The sequence below is a fragment of the Chiloscyllium plagiosum genome, chromosome 5 (assembly GCF_004010195.1).
Source record: "Chiloscyllium plagiosum isolate BGI_BamShark_2017 chromosome 5, ASM401019v2, whole genome shotgun sequence".
Classification (NCBI taxonomy): domain Eukaryota; kingdom Metazoa; phylum Chordata; class Chondrichthyes; order Orectolobiformes; family Hemiscylliidae; genus Chiloscyllium; species Chiloscyllium plagiosum.
In genome coordinates, this window is record NC_057714.1 from 80,870,647 (window position 1) to 80,887,203 (window position 16,557).

The 16,557-nt window shown below is 40.2% G+C and overlaps 1 protein-coding gene across 4 annotated transcripts in view; it reads right to left on the minus strand.

Annotated features, from left to right (window-relative positions):
* LOC122550041 (rho GTPase-activating protein 21-like) overlaps nt 1-16,557 on the minus strand; it is a 253,474-nt gene that overhangs the window by 62,908 nt on the left and 174,009 nt on the right. For all 4 annotated transcript variants that reach the window (XM_043690469.1, XM_043690471.1, XM_043690472.1 and 1 more), the window contains one exon: nt 5,286-7,380. In XM_043690469.1, coding sequence (XP_043546404.1) covers nt 5,286-7,380 — 2,095 coding nt within the window. The remainder of the gene's footprint in view (nt 1-5,285; nt 7,381-16,557) is intronic.

Consider the following 16,557-nt stretch of genomic DNA (forward strand, 5'->3'; position numbering starts at 1 on the left):
ATTATAGTATTGGAGAAAAGTACACAGATATGGAGAGACAAGAACATGGATAAATAGAAATAGGAGGAGAAAGTGAGGACTGCAGATGCTGGAGATCAGAGCTGAAAATGTGTTGCTGGAAAAGTGCAGCAGGTCAGGCAGCATCCAAGGAGCAGGAGAATCGACGTTTCGGGCATGAGCCCTTCCTCAGGAATGAGGAAAGTGTGTCCAGCAGGCTAAGATAAAAGATAGGGAAGAGGGACTTGGGGGAGGGGCATTGGAAATGCGATAGGTGAAAGGAGGTCAAGGTGAGGGTGATAGGCCGGAGTGGGGGTGGGGGCGGAGAGGTCAGGAAGAAGATTGCAGGTTAGGAAGGCAGTGCTGAGTTCGAGGGTTGGGACTGAGACAAGATGGGGGGAGGGGAAATGAGGAAACTGGAGAAATCTGAGTTCATCCCTTGTGGGGATCTCTAATAGATGGAACACAAAGGTAGGATGCTACCACTGCTCCATGAGGGCGCTATTAGTACACATCCTTTTTCTTCTCTTCAGCAGACAAGTACTGGAGAAATACCAGGCGTGCAGAACATTGTAGCAAATATCAGTGAAGGAGATGTTTTCTATACCATCTGTTCAAGATGAGGTCCCTCTGAACCCAGATCTCAATAACAAAGCCCAATGAGCATCACTGGCTCTGGAGCTATTCTGGCACAGCGTATTTACAGGGTAATTAACGGGTAATAAATGCTGTTTAGTAGCAACATTAAAGTCCCATGAATGAATAACAAAAATGCACTGTATCTGAAAGGGGAGAAGGGAAAATAAGACTTCATTTTTCTTAAGTGAATGACAGAGTAGAATGGTGCAACTCAGGCTGCAAGAACAGGATATTTGTATTTAACACTGCATCTTCCTCTGGCTTGAAACTGCTTTATTATTTACACAAACACTAGCAGCATAAGTAGCCTTACTGTTACCTTGATAGCAAATTCTGACTCTTTGTTTCTGTGATCTGGACTGGTTCTTCCTGAAAACTGAAACTGTGTTGCTGGAAAAGCGCAGCAGGTCAGGCAGCATCCAGGGAACAGGAGAATCGATGTTTCGGGCATAAGCCCTTCTTCAACGTCGATTCTCCTGTTCCCTGACCTGCTGCGCTTTTCCAGCAACACATTTTCAGCTCTGATCTCCAGCATCTGCAGACCTCACTTTCTCTTCCTGAAAACTGTCTGGATTCAGCTGCAGAGCAAATCATTACATTGTACTGGGCCATGCCAAAACAACATCAAAGAATGCAACCAGTGTTTAAACTAAGAATGCTGACTGAAACACAGCAAAGAGTTTTCAATTCAGTGTTGCATATTCCATCTAATATGTAAAAACATAGTTCCAATTTTTTACATTTTTATGTACTTTGCTCAAGTTAAAGATAATTCAATTTTTACAGACAAAATAATGGAATTGTAAAGAATTAGACAATACCAAATTAAAAATAAAAATAAAAACTGCTCCAGGTGCTCAATATTATAGAAAGTTTGAGGTCTACTAAGGAAAACTGTTTCCATTGATTGATAAATTGCTAAAGAGGGTTATGAAAAAAACATTCAAAAATTCAGAATTAGGATTATAATGACTAACTGGAAGGTTAAAAGGTTTTTGCATAAAATATGACCATTATTTATGATATGGATTGCTTAAAGATACTGATATATATTTTGTACCTAGTGTATATTGCTCTCTTTCATGGCATGAGAGCATTGCTGGGTTGCTCATCTCTAATTGCCTTTGAAAAGTGTTAAGGACACATCTTCTTGAACCACTGCAGTGTTGCATTATGATGTGACATACATGATTTTGTGAAGAGGAAAACGTATTTTGATTGATTCATTGCAATCCTCTAGCTAACACTGATGTAAAATGTGGATAAAGAGAACCTGTAGAAGTGCTGCATTTGGATTTCCAAAAGATATCTGACAAGGTGCTATAAGATTCCTACATAAAATCACAGTTTGTGGTGTAGAGATAACATTTTAGCATAGATAAAAAGTTAACTAACCAGAAACAGAGCAAAGGGGATAAGTTCTGAACGGTCACTGGACTCTAAACATGAATGTTGTTTTCTCTCCACAATGCTGCTAGACCAGCATTTCTCCAGCAATCTGTTTTTGTTTCAGATTTCCAGTATCTGCAGTTTTTTTTCTTTAGAGTAGCAGGGAAGTCTTGCTATAGTTGTACAAGGTGTTGCTGAGATGATATCTGAAGTACTGTGTACAGTTTTCAGTTACTTACTTAGTGAAGGATATAACTGCATTAGAAGCAAACAGATAAGGTCTACAACTGATTCCTTGAAGGGGTTGTCCAATGAGGAAAGGACATGTCCAATGAGGTTTAGAAAAATGAGAGATGATATTGATGAAGCATTAAAGGCCCTGAGGGGACTTGACAGAATGACACTAAAATACTGTTTCTTCTTACAGGAGAGACTCGAACCAAGAAGAGAATTTAAAAACAAGGCGCATCCCATTTAAGGGGAGGAAAAACAAAACTTTTCTCTCGGAAAGTCACTCATCTGTACAGTTCTCTTCTGCAGAGGGTAGAAGAGGCAGGGTCATTGAACATTTTAAGGTTGAGTTAGGTTGATGCCTTGTATGTTAAGAATCTAAGGGTATGGAGTATACAGGAACACAGATGACAATCAGATAACTTATCAATTTGGGTAGCAGATGCCTATTGTTTATTGCTTGCTGTCACCCTCCTTTCTTGAATAGAGATTTTCCAATCTGCTGGAATCTTTCCAGAATCTAGGGAGAGCATCCTCCATCTCTGCAGACACTCCCTTTAAGATCCTAGAATACAAGTAATCAATTTTAGGACACCTGTCTGCTTTTAGACCATCAATTTTCCTCTCACTTTTGAGTTATAAAATTTTCTTTTAAAAGTTTCTCCCTCCTTCTGCCCTTTGATTTTCTATCTCTTGGAATGCTTTCACCAAAATGATAGGTGCAAAATACTTTTTCAAAACAATTCGCCATGCCCTTGTTTCCCACTTTTCATGCTTTAATCTCATCCTCCAACATTTAGGTATTCCTTTTCTTGTTTATATCCCTGTTATAATTGTCTGTTTTTATGTCTTCTAGTAGCTCATTCATTTTAATTTCCTCCACATTTTTCTTTCAGTCATCCTTTGCTGGTTTTTAAAATTTTCCACATCGCTGGGTTAGACATTTGTAAACTTGTTAAAAAATTAATTACTGTCTTTCACTTCCTTAAAAAGTATTACAAGCATCCATTAATAGCAAAATGGCAGTAGAAATACTTCTTGAGTTAATGGTTTTCTTGGACATGTTCTAATATTTAATTGCATTAAACCAGTAATGTATACTCAGTGTTCAAAGAATCAAAAGAATTCACCAGGCACTCAATTTAAGTATGTATAACAACAATTAGCTTAAGATATAAAGCTATAATAAACTAGTTTGCATTTAAATCTATGAATTGTTTTGAACCTTACCAGAAAAAAAAACAATTTTTGGTCACTTGTTTAAGAATAAGTCAAGTTTGATGTGATAAGACTGGAATCATGTCTCTCCAACATTAGATTTTTTTTGGAAGTGACAAAGAAGATTGATGAAGGCAAAACGGTGGACATTTTCTCTGTGGACTTCAGCAAGACGTTTGACAAGGTTCTACATGGTAAACTGGTTAGTAAGGTTAGATCATGTCGAATACAGGAAGAGCTAACCATCTGGATACAAAATTGGCTTGAAGGTAGGGTGGTAGTGGAGGGTTGTGGTTGTTTTTCAGACTGGAGCGTTGTACGAGAAGAACTGGTGCTAGGTCCACTGCTTTTTGTCATTCATATAAATGATTTGCAACTGAATACAGAAGGTATAGTTGGTAAGTTTGCAGATGACATCAAAAGTGGTGGTGTAGTGGACAGTGAAGATTACCTCGGAGTGCAATGGAACCTTGATCAGATTGGCAAAGGGGCCAAGGAATGGCAGGTGGAGTTTAATTCAGATAAATAGGAGGTGTTGCACTTTGGTAAGGCAAATCAGGGCAGGACTTATACACTTAATGGTAAGGTCCTGGGAAGTGTTCCCAAACAATGAGACCTTGGGGACAAGGTTCATTGTTCCTTGGAAGTGGAATCGCAGGTAGAAAGGATAGTGAAGGCGGTGTTTGGTACACTTGCCTTTACTGGTCAGTGCATTGAATATAGGAGTTGGTATGTCATAATGTGACTTTACAGGACACTGATTAGGCCCCTTTTGGAATACTGTGTGCAATTCTGGTCTCCCTGCTGTAGGAACTATGTTCTTAAACCTGTAAGGGCTCAGAAAAGATTTACAAAGATGTCAGGATTTGAACTTTACAGAGAGGCTGAATAGTCTGGGGCTATTTTTCCTGGAGCATCAAAGGCTAAGGAGTGACCTTATAGAGGCTTATAAAATCATGAGGGGCATGGATAAGGTGAATATCCAAGGTACCCCCTCCCCGCAAGAGTGGAGGAGTCCAAAACTGGTGGGCACAGGCTTAAGGTGAGGGGGGGGGGGAAAATTTAAAAGGGACCTAAGGGGCAACGTTCTCATGCTGAGGGTGGTGCACATGTGAAATGAGCTGCCAGAGTAAGTGGTGGAGCCTGGTACAATTACAATATTTAAAAGGCATCTGCATGGGTATATGAATAGGAAGGGTTTAGAGGGACATGCGTCAAATGCTGGCAAATAGGATTAGATTAATTTGGGATATGAATGAGTTGGATCGAAGGATCTATTTCCATGCTGTACAACTCTATGGCTGCAACAGGCAATTAGCAGAAAACATGTTTCCTGTAAAGTACAAATGCTTAATACACATCCAGGCTCCATTCTGGTACTGCTTAGTAAACCTGAAAACACTCCCAGCTCAATAAATATAATCTTCTGTTATACTTATTTTTTCACTTCCACATTTTTATTTAGGGCAGCATTTGCGCTTAACATTCAAGCTAGACAAGAAAGAAGAATCACTATTATTCCTTCCCAAAAATATCACAACTTATAATACTTGCAACAATTCAAGGTGTGATGAAAAAAAAAACCAAGGTATTGAAAATGCAAATTATATTCAAATTACTTTTGCCAAAATCATCACTATTTGTATGAAAGATTATTTTATAATAAATTATTTCTTCACATAAAATGATTATTATGAAACAAGTACAATTTTTTCAATTTTTGATTTTTCTCCTGAAATATTGCTCTGATATTTTGGCAGAATGAACTCTTTACATTTAACTTATTCGAGAAAGTCGGTTTCTGATCTTACCTATAAAGGGGATAGAGGCCAATGAGTCATCCTGTGGGCTTGAACTTGATGCTTTCCTCTGATCACCCATCCGCTTAATATTTACTTCGCGACGTGTATCATTAGGTAGCCAGCAGGTCGGGTCTGCTGCTGTATCTGGTGAGTTTACAGCTAAAATATATGACTGATGTCTTAGTGGTTGTGGTGCTAATTTACTTGAGGCAAGTTTTTCTCTCAAAATCACAGTCTCTTTTATGTCTGAAGGATCCTGCTCTTTAAGTCCAGATCTAAGATCAATCGGTTCTAGACAATTCTCTTCATCTAACTTAACTTTCTCTTCTAGTTTACTTTCAGGTTTCAGTTTTTCCATTTCTTTATTCTTTTGTCTAATTGATGCATTGGTAACACTGGAGGTAGCAGCAGCCTTTAATATCCTATTAGTCTGCACAAAAGGCTGTGCAGATGTCGGTGCTGAACATGAAGCTGATCTTACAGCAACAGCAATTTCTGCTGGATGATCAGGCACACTTTCAGCTCTTGTCCTTGACTCTAAATGCTGGCCACATAGATTACTATGATTTACCATTCTTGGATCTTTTAATGCATCAATACCAATACTTTGGGTAGGAGAAAAAACTGATGTTGCACAGGGGACAGTGGTGGTTAACAAAGAACTTGGTAGGGTAGTTTGAAAGGACATTGGTAAATAAGATTTTTCTTGAGAAGGAACCAGAGGTTGCTGCCCTTTATAAATGGACTGGTGATCCCTTGAATGCTGAATAGGTTTCATATCAGGAGCAACCTTCCAAACTGGCAGGGCAGGACTAGAACGTGCACTGCTTCGAACGTTGGATCGCACCTTTATACCATCAGTGCTGGGAACACTTGAAGGAAGACTATTGTTCTGAGACTGTGCCGTACTACTGGTAGATATGAGAGTTGCTGAATGCCCAACGTGTCTCACAGGCTGCCGTAATCCTTCGCGTAAACAAAATCTGTTATCCAATTCATTAATTCTAGCTGCTTGATTAAATATTCGCTGCACCCCATTCTCAGCCGCATCATGTGAATTTATTGTTCCAATATCTGCAGGTAGACTGCCCAACATCTCTGGTTGTTTTCCCAGATAATCACAGGACCGTGTCCTATGGTTCTGTGGTCCAATTACTGGTGACGTTAACGCATCCTGTGAAGCACTTCGTGGCCAATTTTTCATTAGAACAGATTCTCCTAACCGTTCCTGAGACACACTACGGTATCTCATTGGTGCAGCTTGGCAAGATCGATCATGTGATGTGCTCCGACGTCTTGCTGGAGTTGTTATGCAGGTTGGAGAGGTTTGTTGATAATCTGTTGAATTTTGAGCTGCTGCTCTCAAACTATCTAATCTTTCCTGTATTGTCCTACTACCATACATGTGCAAACGTCTATTTTCTGTATATTCTTTATAAGTTTTATAATTACGCCAGTCTATATTTTGGTGCGAAGTAACAGTTGAAGGTGAATGGTGATTTGGGATCGAACAGTCTGTGGTTTGAGGTGTAGATTTACTGCAAATAGCATCTGAATATGATCCATAGATTGTCTGTTTACCAGCATTCGTGGTAGAGGTAGTTGTTGTAGTGTCTTTTACCCTACCACTTGTAACTTGATGAATTGTATTACTAGTTAAAACAGCTGAAGAGGTGGTTGTCCTCGTTCTTGCTTTCGCAATGGCATGGTCAGTAAAGCCATAATGTACTTCTTCTGTTCTGAGAATTGGACTTGAATGATTAATTCTACCAGGTGCAAAATCAGCAACCCTCTCTGAAGGCACAATAACAGTCCTTACTGTTTCATTGCAAACACACACAGCAGTATTAGTTTTTGCAATATCTGAAGATGAAACTTGCACTTCGGTCCAACATCCTCTATCGGATGCGGCAACAGTTCGTACCGACCTATTAATTTGTTGCCTCCCTCGAGAAGGCTCTGGTGGTGAAACCTCCATGGGCTGAGCCCCAGGTGAACTGGAGTTGGTCAATCGAGGGTAGCAAACAGGTGGTGGTTCAGGGATATTGTGGGCATTGCCAGTGTATGGATCATTGCCTTTTAAGTAGGCATCTTGGGAATATGCCTGAAAAGGATGAAATATATAATGCATTATGAAAATAAACAAATACAACAGGCACCATTTCATTTCAGCAACCATTATCCAATGAAAATAGTGAATCATAATGGAAACAGCTATCAAACTGTTTTATGTCCCACAAATTAAAGAACATGAAGCATTAAATTTATATTCATCCTAGTTCCCTTAACGTGATTCTGCCAGAGATGATCGTTTTCCTGAGATATTATGCTCTGATATTACTGATATTGATCCACCCTTGCTCTCAACCTATTGCAGGTGGAGAGTTTGTCAAGTGAAATATGGTGATGTTACCTGCCAATTATTCCACAGCAATTAACAAGGGGCTCCAATTTAAAATTTACTCTGGTTTTACAAGGGTTCGGAAATTCGGCAGTGAAATTTAGGTGGTAGACACTGGTTCTAAGGGTCAGCAGCTCTTTGATCACTCCTTGGAGTGTACTCCTCCTAGTTCACAGATCCCTCAAGGAACCCTTAAGCCATCCCTCAAATCCCTAAACTGGTGACAACTCCCAGCCCTCCTGATTGTAGTCTTTAACTTCTTCATTTCATAGAACCACTCAAGGAGCCAAGCAGAAATTCCTGACAACTAGTGTTCCTTCCAATCATCCCAATTGTGTACGCAGCTGCCCAGAAAACAGATCAAAAAAGCAAAGATGTTTTCTACAAACTTGAGTTCTTCAGCTATTATCGAACACTGCCTTCTCTTCGTAAATATTAGAGCCTAAATTTATACCGAAGTTAAACTGCAAGGTATCAATATAAATTTATCCTGACCTCTTGAATCCCATATATGGTATATCTATTGCTCCGCTACCACAGGAATCAAACTCATTGTTCGATATCATACCTTTATTCTTAACCAATCAACTTTTATTAATATTTTTAAAGCTTTATTTTTAAAATAAAAAAGAATGCAATAGATTTTTGCTTGAAGCCAATATCAATACATATCATGCTGCTTGTTAAAGGGTGTTTCCTAAATTTATGCACCTGAATTATAGAGTTTTATTTGAATAAGCTGACCTTTGCATTATTGGTCCTCTACTTTCTATTAAGACTAACAAAGCCCATTATCTTGCTTTTGTTTCAACCAGGACAATGGTTGTCACAAGATTTCTCAGAATTATAAATTTCTGCCATTGGCAGTGGCATGCTTGTACAGGGGAAACCAAGTTACCGTTCTGATTCAATCCCTCCCTTAATGAAATATTAAACTATTAAATTTAAGTCAGCAACCTAAAGAACTCCAGTGCAAGTTAGGTATTAAACTTTGGACACAAGTTTTGTTTCTTTCTTAATATTCCTTCAGGGCAGTGGGGTTTTTTTTTGGGGTAGGACAGCGCTTATTGCTCATTTGTGATTGGCCAGAGGACAGTTAGGAGTTAACCATACAAATGTGGGTCTGGAGTCACATGTAGGGAAAACCAGGTAGGGATAGCAGATTTCCTTCCCTGAAAGACGAAGTTTTGCAACAATTGATAGCAGTTAGTCAAACATCTGACAATTCTATGGCTTTAAGGAGGTGTCCAGAGTGCTGTGCTGGAAAAGCACAGCAGGTCAGGTAGCATCCAAGGAGCAGGTGGTGGTGTGTTTGGTACCTTTAAGGTGGTGTGTTTGGTACTACTTTTTTTCTTAACTGAGGGAAGGTGGGTTGAGACAGAGGCAGCGTGCAGTCTGCTCCAAAAGCTAATAAAGTCAACAGCTTGTGAGGTCTTGGACTTTTGTTTGCAAAAATTGGAACAATAGGAGCCTGAATGGGTGAGGTCATCCTCCCACAGAATCAGGACTTTTATTTCTTTAAGTTTCAGCCTTCAGTAGTAGTTGCTGCTGGGGTCCTGAAGCTGATTTTCTTGTTACAGCTAAAAGCTGGGGGTTCTCTTCCTGTTGTAGAATCTCATGTAAGACAATCTATTACTGAATTTGCCTTCACCAAGTATGTATTTGTGGGATGTTATTATATTGGAACATAGTAATTAAATATTTAGTAATGTTTAGTAATTAAATAATCCATTATTCTATTATGTTTTCTAGTAAAGTCATTCTAATTTCATCTTTCTTTTGTTGTACTTTAATTATAGTGTACGAATAATGTGCATTTGGTTTCAAAACTGGTAGCTTGATCAATCGAGTTGCATCTGGTATGCAGCTCCTGGCACTTGTCTTTAAAATAAGAACAAGTTAGGGTCTAGGCTATCTTTTTATATTTTGAGGGATTGATCTGGTCCACAACAAACTCATGTCTTCAGAGTATTAGACTGGCGTTCTAGATTATTAGTCCAGTTACCACTAAGCCACTATCTGCTCGAGTCAAACTGTAGATGAAGCTACTGGCTGCCTTAATACAGCTAAAATGCACTGGGTTCATTCAAAAAGTGATTATCAAAGGTCGCAGAATAAATTAAATGGTTAAAATCTTATTTCCACTTGCAGAATAATTTACAAAACTACTTACAAGTGCCAAATATTTTTGTGCAATTCAAGATTCCAATTAGAAAATACACCAATGTAAATTAACCTTTCCCCACATTAACAAAAGTGAGTGTATTAAAGCAATGATGAAAATCAGGATTTCGACAAAACATCTCAAATGTTTACCTTTTTCATCTCTAAATTAAGTAAAACCTGCTTTATTATTAAGCAAAGAATATGTCTCTCAGAGAATAACAGGATATGAAATACGAAGTGGAAAATCTCTAACTAATACATCTACATTATGTTTCAAGGTTTGGTTCCTTTGATAAACTGTTGCCAAATTTGTTTTTTGTTGCACAGGAAACCTTAATCATTTTAAATCAAACATGAAATTTACAAAGAATTAACAATTGGAATGTTAATTCAAACAAACTTGAGCATTCCTACTTTGATCCATGCTAATATTCAAATATACTGATAAAATCACTGTGTCCAACCATAAGAACAAAATAAACTTCGTTCTTAATTCACTTGAGGTATATATTCTGATTACATAGTTTCCTGTTCAAATCCCAACATGCATAGATATCATCCAAAAACATGTCCCAACTGTCATTTAAGCTCGTTAGTAACCAAAACACACTCACTGTAGACATGACAACAGATCTAAGGGATCTCCAAGACTGGGTGAGGCTATCAAATACAACTTCGCTCATACTTCTACCATATCACTTACAGTCATAGAGATGTACAGCAAGGAAACAGACCTTTCGGTCCAACTCATCCCATTCGCCAGCACTTGGCCCATATCCCTCTAAACCCTCTCTATTCATATACTCATCCACATACCTTTTAAATACTGTAATTGTACCAGCCTCCACCACTTCCTCTGGCAGCTCATTCCATACACGCACCACCCACTGCGTGAAAACTTTACCCCTTAGGTCCCTTTTAAATCTTTCCCCCTCACCCTAAACCTATGCCCGCTAGTTTTAGATTCCCCCACCTCAGGGAAAAGACCTTGTCTGTTTAGCCTATCCATGCCCCTCATGATTTTGTAAACCTCTAAGGCCACCCCTCAGCTCCAGGGAAAATAGCCCCAGCTTATACAGCCTCTTCCTATAGCTCAAAGCCTCCAACCCAGACAAAATCCTTTGTTAATCTTTTCTGAACCCTTTTGAGTTTCACAACATCCTTGGAGAGCAGGGAGACCAGAACGGCACACAATATTCCAAAAGTGGCCGAACCAACATCCTGTACAGCTGCAACATGACCTCCCAACTCTGATACTCAATGCCTTGACCAATAAAGGAAAGCATGCCAAACACCTCCTTCACTATCCGATCTCCCTGCAACTTCACTTCCAAGGAACTATGAACCTGCATTCGAGGGTCTCTTTGTTCAGCAACACTCTCCAGCAAGACTTACCATTAAGTGTAAAAGTCCTGCTTTAATTTGCCTTTCCAAAATGCAGCACCTCACATTTATATAAATTAAACCCCATCTGCCACTCCTCAACCCACTGGCCTATCTGATTAAGTTCCCATTATATTCTGAGGTAACCTTCTTTACTCTAGATGTAGGTTTGCTCACTGAGCTGGAAGATTCATTTCCAGACTTTTCATCACCATATTAGGTAACATCTTCAGTGAGCTTCCAGACAAAGCACTGCTTGTGTTTCCTGCTTTCTATTTATATGTTTGGGTTTCTTTGGGTTGGTGATGTCATTTCCTATTCTTTTTCTTAGGGGGTGGTAAATGGAATCCAAGTCAACGTGTTTGTTGATAGAGTTCCAGTTGGAATGCCATGCTTCGAGGAATTCTCGTGCGTGTCTCAGGCTTGTCCTCGGATGGATGTGTTGCCCCAGTCAAAATAGTGTCCTTCTTCATCTGTATGTAAGGATACTAGTGAGAGAGGCTCATGTCGTTTTGTGGCTAATTGATGTTCATCTATCCTGGTAGCTAGTTTTCTGTCTGCCCAATGTAGTGTTTGTTATAGTTCTTGCACGGTATTTTGTAAATTACATTAGTTTTGCTTGTTATCTGTACGAGGTCTTTCAAGTTCATTTGCTGCTGTTTTAGTGTGCCGGTGGGTTTGTGGGCTACCATGATGCCAAGGGGTCTGAATAGTCTGGCAGCCATTTCCAAAATGACTTTGATGTGGGGGGGAGCGGCTAGGGTTGCACTAAACATGCACGAGAATTCCTAGAAAGGTTCCAACTGGAACTCTATTAACAAACACATTGACTTGATCCCATTTACCATCCTTTGAAAAAAAGTTCAGGAAATGATGTCACCACAGGAAATGACATCACCAACCCAAGGAAACCCAAACAGATGAATAGCAAGCAGGATGAATAGCAAGCAGGAAACACCAACAGTGCTTCATCCTGGAGCTCACTGAAGATTTTACCTAGTATGGAGACAAAACATATAGTGAGCAAACCTACATCCAGAACCTCAACCTGAGCTACAAGTCTTCTCAAAACTCGCTAACCTTCTTCGTTGTCCACTACGTTACCAATTTTGGTGTCATCTGCAAAATTGCTAACTATACCTCCTATGTTCACATCCAAGTCATTTATATAAATGACAAAAAGCAGTGAACTGAGCACTGATCCTTGTGGCACACCACTGGTTACAGTCCTTCAGTCCGAAAGCAACCCTCCATCAGTACTCAGTGTCTTCTACCTTCGAGCCAGTTCTGTATCCAAATGGCTAGTTCTCCAGGTATTCCATGTGATCAAACCTTGCTAACCAGTCTATCATGAGGGACCGTGCGAGCGCCTTACTGAAATCCAAATAGATCACGTCCACCACTCTACCTTCATCAATCCGCTTTGTTACTGCTTCCAAAAACTCAACCAAATTAATGAAATATGATTTCCCATGTCAACTATCCCTAATCAGTCCTAGCCTTTCCAAACACATATACATCCCTCAGGATTCCCTCCAACAATTTGCGCATCACCGATGTCAGGCTCACCGGTCTATAAGCAGGCTCTCCGATATTGTACAGCAATAAATAAAATGAAAAAGTTAGCAATGTACAGCATGAAAAAATAGCGAAGTTATGAGATACGAACATAAGAACTAGAAGCAGGAATAGGCGATTCAGCTCCTTGAGCATGCTCTACCTTTGGATCTGATCATGCCTGGTCATAGTCTCTGCTTCAACTCCATTTTCCTGCCCACCCTCCATAAATCTTCATCCCATTTGGAATTAAAAATTTTCAATCTCCTTAAATTTATTCAATGTTCCAGCATCTACCATACTCTGGGGTAGTGAATTCCATAGATTCACGATGCTTTGAGAAAAAGGATTAAAACCTGCTCTCTCTTATCCTAAAACTATGATCTCTGGTTCTAGATTGCCCCACTTACAGGAACATGCTTTCTAAAATTACCTTGTCTAGTTGATGTTATGTATCCTTACATACCTCCATTAGACCTCCTTTCATTCTTCTAAACACCAGAGAAAATAGGCCTTGGGAAATAAGGCAGTGCAGGTGATTGAGGTGACAGTGGGGGAGCACTTTGGGGCCTGCAACCATAATTCTATTCGTTTTAAAATAGTGATGGAAAAGGATAGACCAGATCTAAAAGGTGAAGTTCTAAATTGGAGAAAGGCCAATTCTGACGGTATTAGGCAAGAACCTTTGAAAGCTGACTGGAGGCAGATGTTTGCAGGTAAAGGCACGGCTGGAAAATGGGAAGCCTTCAGAAATGAGATAACAAGAATCCAGAGAAAGTATATTCCTGTCAGGGTGAAAGGGAAGGCTGGTAGGTTTAGGGAATGCTGGATGATTAAAGAAATTGAGGGTTTGGTTAAGAAAAAGGAAGCTTATGTCATGTATCGATAGGATAGATCGAGTGAATCTTTAGAAGAGTATAAAGGCAGTAGAAGTATACTTACGAGGGAAATCAGGAGGGAAAAACAGGGACACGAGATAACTTTGGCAAATAGAATTAAGGAGAATCCAAAGGGTTTTTACAAATATATTATGGACAAAAGGGTAACGAGGGAAAGAATAGGGCCCCTCAAAGATCAGCAAGGCGGCCTTTGTGTGGAGCCACAGAAAATGGGAGAGATACTAAATGAGTATTTTGCATCAGTATTTACTGTGGAAAAGGATATGGTAGACTGTAGGGAAATAGATGGTGACATCTTGCAAAATGTCCAGATTACAGAGGAGGAAGTGCTGGATGTCTTGAAATGGTTAAAGGTGGATAAATCCCCAGGAACTGATCAGGTGTACCCGAGAACTCTGTAGGAAGCAAGAGAAGTGATTGCTGGGCTTCTTGCTGAGATATTTGTATCATGGATAGTCACAGGTGAGGTGCCAGAGATTGGAGGCTGGCAAACATGGTGCCACCGTTTAAGAAGGGCAGTAAAGACAAGCCAGGGAACTATCGACCGGGTGAGCTTGACCTCAGTGGTGGGCAAGTTGTTGGAGGGAATCCTGAGGGACAGGATGTACATGCATTTGGAAAGGCAAAGACTGATTTGGGATAGTCAACATGGCTTTGTGCATGGGAAATGAGGGCAGGACAGTAGATGTGATCTATATGGACTTCAGTAAGGCATTTGACAAGGCTCCCCATGGGAGACTGGTCAGCAAGGTTAGATCTCATGGAATACAGGGATAACTCGCCATTTGGATACAGAGCTGGCTCAAAGGTAGAAGACAGAGGATAGTGGTGGAGGATTGTTTTTCAGACTGGAGGCCTGTGACCAGTGGAGTGCCACAAGGATCGGTGCTGGGTCCTCTACTTTTTGTCATTTACATAAATGATTTGGATGCGAGCACAAGAGGTACAGTTAGTAAGTTTGCAGATGACACCAAAATTGGAGGTGTAGTGGACAGCGAAGAGGGTTACCTCAGATTACAACAGGATCTGGACCAGATGGGCCAATGGGCTGAGAAGTGGCAGATGGAGTTTAATTCAGATGAATGTGAGGTGCTGCATTTTGGGAAAGCAAATCTTAGCAGGACTTATACACTTAATGGTAAGGTCCTAGGGTGTGTTGCTGAACAAAGAGACCTTGGAGTGCAGGTTCATAGCTGCGGTGTGCTGCTGCCTCACCTCCTGAATAGGGAGCGGACTTAACAGAAAACTCCGAGTCCCAGAGGAAAGGCATTGAATCAACAACATAGGAAGAGAACAGGTTGAGATTCCGAAGGGAGATTACAGAGAGTTAGGCAGGAATTTAAAAAGTCCTCTAGAGCAGTAATATCTGGATTACTCCCGGCGCGATGAGCTAGTGAGGACAGGAATAGGAGGATACAGCAGATGAATGCATGGCTGAGGATCTGGTATATGGGAGAAGGATTCACATTTTTGGATCATTGGAAGCTGTTTTGGGGTAGAAGCAACCTGTACAAGGACGGATTGCATCTAAACTAGAAGGGGACTAATATACTGGCAGAGAGATTTGCTAGAGCTGCTTGGGAGGATTTAAACTAGTAAGGTGGGGAGGGGGGGGACCAAGGGAGATAGTGGGGAACGATTTCAATCTGAGACTGGTACAGTTGAGAACAAAGGGAAGTCAAACAGTCAGGGCAGGAAGGGACAAAGCAGAGAAGAAGGTGGGACTGATAAGTTAAACTGCATTTATTTCAATGCAAGAGGCCTTACAGGGAAGGCAAATGTGAACCCAGGGCATCGTTAAGAACATGGAACTGAGATATCATTGCACTTACTGAAACGGGGCTCAGGGATGAACAGGACTGGCAGCTTAATGTTCCAGGATACAAATGCTACAGGAAGGACAGAAAGGGAGACAAGAGAGGAGGGGGAGTGGCATTTTTGATAAGGGATAGCATCACAGCTGTACTGAGGGGGGATATTCCTGGAAATACATCCAGGGAAGTTATTTGGGTGGAACTGAAAAATAAGAAAGGGATGATCACCTTATTGGGATTGTATTATAGACTCCCTAATAGTCAGAGGGAAATTGAGAAAAATTTGTAAGGAGATCTCAGTTATTTGTAAGAATAATAAGGTGGTTATGGTAGGGGATTTTAACTTTCCAAATATAGACTGGGACTGCCATAGTGTTAAAGGGTTTAGATGAAGAGGAATTAGTTTAAGTGTGTACAAGAAAATTTTCTGATTCAGTATGTGGATGTACCTACTAGAGAAGGTGCAAAACTGGACTTACTCTTCGGAAATAAGGCAGGGCAGGTGACTGAGGTGTCAGTGGGGGAGCACTTTGGGGCCAGCGACCATAATTCCATTAGTTTTAAAATAGTGATGGAAAAGGATAGACCAGATGTAAAAGTTGAAGTTCTAAATTGGAGGAAGGCCAATTTTGATGATATTAGGCAAGAACTTTCAAAAGCTTATTGGGCGCAGATGTTCACAGGTAAAGGGACAGCTGGAAAATGGGAAGCCTTCAGAAATAAGATAACGAGAGTCCAGAGAAAGTATATTCCTGATAGGGAGAAAGGAAAGGCTGGTAGGTATAGGGAATGCTGGATGACTAAAGAAATTGAGGGTTTGGTTAAGAAAAAGAAGGTAAAGACAGGATAGATTGAGTGAAACCTTAGAAGACAATAAAGGCAGTAGGAGTATACTTAAGAGAGAAATCAGGAGGGAAAAAAAGGGACACGAGATAGCTTTGGGTAACAAATGAGAGAATAGTGCCCCTCAAAGATCAGCAAAGCAGCCTTTGTGTAGAGCCGCAGAAAATGGGGCAGATACTAAATGAGTATCTTGCATCAGTATTTACTGTGGAAAAGGA